The sequence below is a fragment of the Zingiber officinale genome, chromosome 8B (genome assembly GCF_018446385.1).
Source record: "Zingiber officinale cultivar Zhangliang chromosome 8B, Zo_v1.1, whole genome shotgun sequence".
Lineage (NCBI taxonomy): Eukaryota > Viridiplantae > Streptophyta > Magnoliopsida > Zingiberales > Zingiberaceae > Zingiber > Zingiber officinale.
Window position 1 is genome coordinate 109,700,569 of NC_056001.1, and position 9,106 is coordinate 109,709,674.

General features: G+C 35.2%; 1 protein-coding gene across 2 annotated transcripts; it reads right to left on the reverse strand.

Annotated features, from left to right (window-relative positions):
- Positions 1-545: 545 nt before the first annotated feature.
- On the reverse strand, positions 546-7,218 carry LOC122017812 (transcription termination factor MTERF15, mitochondrial-like). Of its 2 annotated transcripts, none has more exons than XM_042575515.1 (2): positions 5,951-7,218; positions 546-733 (listed from the first exon to the last, which is right to left on the reverse strand). In XM_042575515.1, the coding sequence occupies exon 1, from the start codon at positions 7,109-7,111 to the stop codon at positions 5,996-5,998; it is 1,116 nt and encodes a 371-aa protein (XP_042431449.1). In that variant the 5' UTR covers positions 7,112-7,218; the 3' UTR covers positions 546-733; positions 5,951-5,995. The 2 variants fall into 2 exon arrangements, with proteins under 2 accessions (XP_042431449.1, XP_042431450.1); XM_042575516.1 differs by lacking the exon at positions 546-733 and adding an exon at positions 4,815-4,985.
- Positions 7,219-9,106: the final 1,888 nt, after the last annotated feature.

The window sequence follows — 9,106 nt, forward strand, 5'->3', positions numbered from 1 at the left end:
TAATGATTAAAATTCTACCAAAACTTTTTTTATAATTTCAATATGCTCCATCATGTCATATCAATATTTTAAAACTCTATTAAAATACCTCCAATAGTTAAAGCTTTAAAAAAATTTTATGTGGTCCAATTCATAACATGACTACATACATATTACATCAATTAAAAAAAAAAATTTTAAATTTCGCTATTACGCTTAAACTTAAATTATATATTTAGAAAAAAATTCTAATATGCTTATTAAAATTTATCATTTTATTTAATAATAAATTTAATATATTTATCAATATATTTCATAAATAGAATGTAAAATCTATAAATTTAATTTCAAAACTATTATTATTTTAATTTAAAAGTTATTCATAAACTTAACAAACATGTTCACGAACTACCAAGCTGAATATTATGAAATTTGAACTTGATTTATCTATTTCAACGAGCTTTATTAAACGAACTCAAATGAACTTTTATCAAATCGAGCTTCAAATAGCTCATGAATGGCTTGGTTCATTTACACCCTTGAACTCAATCTATCAAAAGCCCTGTATTACAGGATGATTGGAACTTTGGAGAATGGGTTGTCTCCACATTCTGAGAAGGATGCTAGGATCCATAGAGTTACACTTGAAATGTGGGTGCTCATTGCAATAGAGGTGTCCCATTGCAGCAGTATCCCACCGGGTTATCAAAGAATAGCGATAGCAGCTATGCATGCCACTGCAGCAGTAAGCACCCTGCGGGAATCATTCAGTTCAAAATGGATAATCCAATTGAATCAAAAATTTATTCTTCTATTTTACATTAACAAAATTGTACATTTGTGATTAAATTCCATTTTATACAATTTAAACCAAATTAAATTGATGCTTCAACAGATAATCCTAAGTGTTCATTATATTTGTCAGATATATCACTTGCAGTTCTCATTGATCCACTAATCTATATTTATACAATTCAAATAACTATACAAGAAGAATCTCAGGCAAACAGTACTTTACATACATGTAAGAATTTGTAATTGACAACATTCAGAAATAGACTGTAATTTTTGTGTTAACAGACAAGGAAATTTAAGTGGGTGATAGACTCTATCCACATAATAAGAGTGGCATTTTCAATGAAGCTCAACAAAGAAGCTTCTAACTAGCATGCTATTCTCCATCAGCTTTCAACAGTATTAAGAGATGAGATAGGTTTAATCGAAGGAAAATGATTTCTAAGTGACAATGGCAGACGTCACTGTCAACCAAAACTTTGTTGAAAGAAAACAAACAAAAAAACACTTTTTAAAAATTTTAAAATACAATTTCTTTTACTTTGCAAGGAATTCAACTGGCAACTTCCTAAAATAGGTGCCTTGCAAGTCAATCAGGTACTAGATAAGTAATTTGGAAAAAGATAAAATAAATATTTTTTACTTTTATTAAAGTTCCTTTAATTTTTATAATTTTTTATTAACCTTTTTTATTTTAAATTATTTTTAATTTTGATTAAAATTTTAAATTTTTTAAAAAATATTTATACATTTAGGAGAAAATCATGAATTAATGGCATTTTTTTTTTAAAAAAAAGACTTTTTTAAGGCTACAATCACTTTTGTATGAAATTATAATTTTTTTTTGTTTGGTACAGTTTAAATATAAAAAAAAACAATTTTTTAAAGGTTGAAAGACTTGAGGGGTATAATCGAAAATAAGTGTGCTCTTTGCAGGGGCAGAGCTAGGATATTGGTTCGATGTTAGTAAATTATGACTACCGCCGACAAGCATGTTGTGGAGGGCACGCCCCTCGGTCCAATTTCGAAGCAGGCCCAATAATAGTGCCAAAGTAGAAGTTCTTCACTTCACAGGTCGCAATGTCGTTGCCTGGTGGGGCAGCGGTCGACTCCAATTCACAAATCACAACAAGGCCGCAGATCAAACATCTATAATCAAGATATAGCCATTAAATCCAAATTGAAAGTAAATTTCAAAAGAATAAAGAGGCCAGCGTCGCATCTTTTTCGGAACAAGGAAAAGAAGGTTTAGGGAATTAGGGTTACCTTTGAGGCTTTGACTGAGCTTCCTTGCTGCGGAGGAAGTAGGCACGTAACTTGTTGTGGAGTGTGGACTGCGGAGGTCGGAGGGTGTGCGGAGGCCTAAGAGTGTGCGAAGGGCGAAGCGAGAGCAAGGTGTGTGCGGGACAAAGTTTAATTAGAACTATGTAATAATATGTATGTAAATATATACTTTGTCCGGGCCTAGATTGGGCACAGTAGGCCCGTGCTCCGCCCATGGCCCTTTGGGCAATATGAAATTTAAGTGTGCATTTTGAGAATTCAACAATTTTAAGAGTGTCCTCTTAGAAATTGTGATTTTTTTTTCATCTAGATATGGAGGCCATCAACCCTACTAGTCCTAGAAGTAGATGATCTTCCTCCTACCCACCAGGTAAATTCGAAAGCACAATAGCTTCTCACCTAACAGTTGGTTTTGTGCCGAGTTTATTACACTACGAGAGTAATTTACAATGAATATCGAAAGAAACTACTGGGTGTACAATAGTTTCACATTATTTTAATAATCTAGGAGTTTGGCTATTGCGATCCAACTAATCCTGAAGGTGGATGACTTGTCCTAGCAAACCACCCACCAAGCAAATCCAAAAGCGTGCACAACTCCTTGCTTAACAAGCAACTTTCGAACTTTTCTATCTCACTAGAGAAGAATATCTTGCAATGCGCCGTAACTGAGATGTTGGATACAAACAATCTGTTACCGGAGATATACAATGTATTAGCTGAATTTAAACTGTTCCGAATTAAATTCAACTTATAGTCGAGATAACCTGAGCGGATAATCTCAGGCTGCCAGCAAGGGCTGGTTTTTGCTACGAGCCGAAGAATTGCTGAGCAAGAAGAACGGCTGAGCCGCTAGTCTGTGTTGCCGAGCGGGCGGATCGACCGATAGGGCAGGTCAGCCAAGCAGAGGGCAGATCGGCCAAGCAACAAATCTATGTTGGCGAGTGGGCGGATCGGTTAAGAGGACGGGTCGGCCAAGAGGAGGGCAGATCGGCCGAGCGGGCAGGTCGACCACGCAGAGTGCAGATCAGCTAAGAGGAGGGCGGATCGGCCGAGCGGGCGGATCGGCCGAACGGGCAGGTCGACCAAGCAGAGGGTGGATCGGCCGAGCATGACTCCTTATATAGAAGCTCAGATCAACGGCAGCATTAATGGTCGATTAATGACCATTACTAGCCGAGCAGTGAAACGTCTACTGTTTCACTAATTATTACTCGAACGTTTAGATTCTGCATTGATCTCAAACTTAATGCATCCATTACACAGCAGCAAAAGGTTTACGTGGCAAAACGTTAGTTGTTCCACTTGGGCGAATTTTGCCCTGACCGGTCCGACATTCAGCGCGCGCAGGTCGTGCCCACATATGAATCAACATGGTTCAATGCAATCCGGACCCTGGATTTGAACCCCCCCTCCCGCGCACCCACGCGTGAGAGAGAGCCTCTCCCCATACATTTATTCACATCCTCAATACATGTGAATCAATATAAACCAACCAATAAACCTTGAAACCTCCAATGTAGGGCTAAAGTCCCATTTACAATGGAGCTTCTCTCTTCTTCCACCTATTCTCCATTCACATATTTAACATGAGATTGAATCATGGATGCTTGAGTAACCCACTAAACACCTTGTCGCTTTGCACCATTGCCCAAGGGGATTGTATCTCGATGAAGTTGATCAACTCGCCTCATTTTGGTTATCACCACTAACTTAATTGCTAGTAACCAAATACCTCTCTTTAGGTACTATAACCTTTGATTTAATGTAAGCATTGACACATTTTCTTCAAATAAGAGGTCTTGAAATTATTGTCAAAATTACTTTTCTCTTTAATATAATATAATAACTTTTGATTTACCCAATCTATTATTTAGATAAAAATGAAAAGAGCAAATTGTACAAATCTTTAAAAGAATATCTTTTTTAAAAAAAAACACAAAAGAGCATTCTATAAATATTTTATACCCAAAATATATTTTAGCAGCTATTGAGTAACTACTACAATATATAATAGTTACCTAATAGTTGCTACAATGTGAAAAATATATTATTTCATTTTAATCAAAATTACTTATACACAAAGTACTATTATATCAAAATAGTATTTAGAAACTTGATCAAAATTATTTAAACTTCATCAAGATCATTTTAAATTGATCAAAATCATTTTAAAATACTTGTATTAGCTACTTAAATTTTAATTGCTAGTTTGCTACACAGTAATAGCTAAATCCTAAATTCTAAACCTTAAAATCTTATGAAAAATCCTAAACCTTGAACATTATTATTTCAAAATAATCTTTACTAACCGAATTAAAATCGTTCAAACTTTATTAAAATCATTTTAAATTGGTCAAAATGATTTTAAAATAGTTGTATAAACTACTACTATATAGTCATAGAAGCTACTACTATATAGTTGTAGAAAGTAGAAACTACTAAATATATGCTCCATAGTTATAGAAGCTATTAAATAATTCCTACACAATTATAGGTAAACTCGAAACCTTAAATCTTAAATCCTAAAATTTTAAATTGTAAATCTTATTATATCAAAAATACTCTTAACAACTTGATCAAAATTATTTAAACTTCATCAAAATGACTTTAAAATAATTATAAATATCATTAAATAACTATCATACAATTGAAGAAGCTACTAAATAACTATTATAACATTTCAATAGTATTATATTAATTATTATACATTTTAACAGCTATAGAATAGTTGGTACACATGGTAGCAAGCCTTTTAATCTTTACCCTTTAATACTTCATATTCCAAAAGGTCACGAGTTCGAACCCTGGAAACAATCTCTTGCAAAAAACAGAGTAAGACTGTATACAATGGATCCTTTCCCGAGACCCCACATGACGAAAACTTCGTGCACGGGATGCCTTTTATTACTTCATATTCCAAGGCCCTAAAACACATAACCCAATGACATGCAAGAAAGCACATAACACAGTAACATACAGATTACTGAGGAATATAAATCCAATCAAACAACTTATAAATAAGCAGTAAAATTAAAGAATTAAAGCAATATGCGGTAAAACGAGATACTTATTTGAAAATTTAAGTAATAAGAGGTAAAACAGATCAAAGGGGCTGTTAAGTATGAGATATAAGTCAACAACCAAAGCTGCCTTGGTGATTGCCTGAGCTTCTTTTGAGAACAACCATACATATAGTAGTATAAGATCTTTAGATACCTTTGAATAATAATAATAAATAAGCTCTTTTTGGTCTGTATACTCCTCGCACCTCAAGTTCTCATGAATCCACTAATCGACATTTATCATACTTTACAATTCAAATTACTATACAAGAAGAATCTCAGCCAAACAGTGTTTCACATATATGTAAGAATTTGTAATTGACAGCATTCAGAAATAGACTGTAATTTTCAATGAATTTGTTAACAAAAAGGAAATTTAAGTAGGTGACAGACTATCCACATAATAAGAGTGACATTTTCAATGAAGCTCAACAAAGAAGCTTCTAACCAGAATGCTATTCTCCTTCAGCTTTCAACAATATTAAGAGATGAGATAGGTTAAGTAGAAGGAAAGTGACTTCTCATTAACCTTGGCAGATGTCACTGTACCACACAACATGAATCAAATTTTGCTGAAAGAAAACAGGGGAAAAATTCACTTTTTAAAAATTTTAAAACACAGTTTCTTCTACTTTGCAAGGAATTCAACTGACAACTTCCTAAAATAGGTGATTTGCAAGTCAATCAGGTACTAGAAAATAAATTTCAAAAAAAACTAGTATCCTCATGTCTGTATTAGCAATTACATTTATAATTGGCCAACAAGGACAGTAATAAGTAAAGCATATCAGAAACTAGAACGAGTCATCCAAGAAAAAAAATCATACCCAAATAAACCCCTGTTGGATATTCCTCTCAAACTCAACTACAACTCACAAGACTTCAAGCAGTTTGGGTAATTTATCTTTGTAAGGGAGTACATACTTCTGCAAAAATTTTGGTCCCGGCGATGAGAAAAACATAGATAACTTCATCTGTGAAGTCCATAAACCTTCAGATTTTAAAATCTCCATCACATGAAATCGAGGAATTAACCTCTTTTCCAAACTTAATCGTAAAACCACTGCATGCTTAGCAATGTCTAAAGGTGCCATTCCAACATCCTTAACTAGAAAGTCCATCTTTCTCTGCAATACCTCTGTGGAAAGCCATAAAAAAGTTGGATGTACCTTGACTACAGTAACGAAATCCGAGTTCGACCAACCAAAGCTGTTCATGATCTTGGCTTGGGCCTCAAATTTTTCCCTGCTGACCCCGTGCAGCACATCAAGGATCCAGAGGAACATCCCAGATCCCCGGGTAATTCCGATCCCCTCAACTCTATCTACCAATGCCCGGAGGGAATCTGGTTTCTGCGTGAAGAAGGCTGGGTGCCTTTTAAGGACGAGAGAAATCTTCTCTTCAGGAATACCACACTCATCCCGTAAGAAGTTAATGTTGGGGCGCACTACATTCTCAATGTTGCTGCTAAAAAACCATCCACACCTCCGGAGATTCTTGAGGAGGATCTCCTTCGATCCCAATAAACTTTCCCAAACCTTGAATCGGGTGAGAAGCGCATTCTCGCTGTTGAAGCCAATAACGATAGGGTGCAGCCGAACGATACCGATGATGTCGGACTCAGATAATCCCATGTCGCGCAATAATTTAAACTTTGGTGCGACTTGCGTCTCCACATCCCAGCCGAGCATTCCTGGTCTCCAAGCTATTATCCTTCTCAGATTAGCGCCATCAAAGCCCTGAGATCTGAAAAATCCTATAACGGCGTCAGGCTTCTCGGTGGACTGAAAACGAAGGAGCGACTTGGAGACCTTGGAAGCATCACCCGCGGAGAAGCCGCATGTTTTCACGAGGTACTCGGCCATGAAGTGGGGATCGGGAGAAGCGGTGACGCCTGAGGAGGAGACGGAAGTTCCAGTGGAGAAAGAGACGCGACGGAGGTGGGTCGATGGGGCAAGCACATGGCGGCGGACTAGGGAGCGAAGCATGGCGTCGGAGCCGGAGCGTCCGCCGACCAGATAAGGACGTCACGAATCGAACCCAAAGAGCGAATTGTAAAACCCTACTTGAATCACATCGCACATCTAATCTCTTCTCTTCTGCTTTAATTTCACTTATGACGCCCTATATGTTTCGTATTTTGTAAAATCTACCCATAAACGGGAAATCAAACTGTCTACCTAACGATGCCCGAATATGATCTTCAAGGACATTGGATTCGGTTTTTAGAGAGATTGGTAAAATAAAAAAGTTAGAGTAAAAAAAGTTTTAATCATTGTGGCCGTAAAGTTTGAATTTTATATTTTAAGAATAATAGTAAAATTTTAAAATTATTTTTTTATCTTAAAATTAATATAATATGTATATAATCATATAATTATATATTATTAATTAGATCATATAAAAATAATTTAAAATTCTAATTATTGAAAATGTTTCAATAAATTTGAAGATGTCTTAAAGACTAAAAAAAAAATCATAGCAAACACAGACCAGTTTAATACATTAAATTTACGGTAAATTAGAAAAAAATCTCCAATCATAATGTTAACTTTGCATGCAATCCCCATGTCCAAAAAACTTTGTTTCCACTCCATGCATGCAAAGTATTACTTGTTTCAACTCCCTCATGCAAATATTGATACCTAAATTGCTCCTCAGATTTTTTAGTACAAAAATTTCAAAATTGAGTACAAAAAGTCCAAAAATGAGTATAATTCTTCTTAAAGTCAGTACTTTATATTAAAAATCGAGTATATTTTCTATCAAAATTGTTCCTCTTATTTTTTAGGGTTTAGGGTTTAGGGTTTAGGGTTTAGGGTTTAGGGTTAGGGTTTAGGGTTTAGGGTTTAGGGTTTAGGGTTTAAGGTTTAGGGTTTAGGGTTTAGAATCGTACTCAATTTGATAGAAAACATACTAGATTCTAAGTTAATATACTCAATTTAAGAGGATTTATACTGATTTTTAGACTTTTTGTACCTAAAAATATCATGGGCAATTTGGTAAAGATGCTTAACTGGGGAGTGAAAACAAAGATTTTAATGGGTTGGGACTGCATGCAAAGATTTGTTTGTCAATAGGGACTACATGCAAAATTACCCTTAAATTTAAGATGTTTTATTGAACCGCGTACCTAAATTTTAGAATTTCATATTTCACTTACTTAACCCTCGTAATATCAAAAGCACACGGCACATCTTCATTATAATCCTAGTTTTCACAAAATAATTATGTAGTTTTTCACGTGTGTTTTTAAATTTTTATTCTATCCATTTGAAATTTAGGTGGCGTTTGATTTATGGATTTAGGAATGAGGGAACCAAACACCCCCTAAGGATATAGACGAAGTCATCCAAGCGATCAGAGCAGCGAAGGATATAGATAGATTTAAAATGATACTATTCTCAATTTCCTCGAAGGATATAGATAGATTTATAAATACCTTATGATAATTTTAATGTGATCAACTAAGTTAAATTAGATCATAAAGTTATTTAATCTCTATTTCTAAGTGTGTAGGAACTTAGGAGCACAACAAGTCGAGCGAGAGACGCAACTAGCGAGAAGGACAAGGAGAGAGTCGACAGGCTTGGTGCATCCGAGGGATGAGGTGCTGAAGATGGGTCCAGGTGAGCTCAATTCCTGATAGACGAAGTCACTCAAGCGATCAGAGCAGCGAAGGATAAAATTAAGAAGCTGAACTGACTTATAGAAGGCGCCTTCTGTAAAATACGACAATAAATATTAATTAAATAATAAGGTTAAATGGAGAAATAACCTTAACGGAATTTTTTGAAATTTTTAGAATTTTTTTTAAATTTTTCGGAGCTCGTATGACGAGTTTAATGAGGGTAATTATTGGACAATGGGAAAGCCTGTTTAAGCTACCCCATTGAACAAGGAAAAGTTTCATTTTTTTCCTTTTCTTTTTCTTTTTTCTTTTTCCTCCGTTTTCTCACCCGCGCCCTAAGTCCTCTCCGCCC

Coding starts and splice junctions, on each gene's coding strand:
- LOC122017812 (XM_042575515.1), bottom strand. CDS start 7,111: ATGCTTCGCTCCCTAGTCCGCCGCCATGTGCTTGCCCCATCGACCCAC.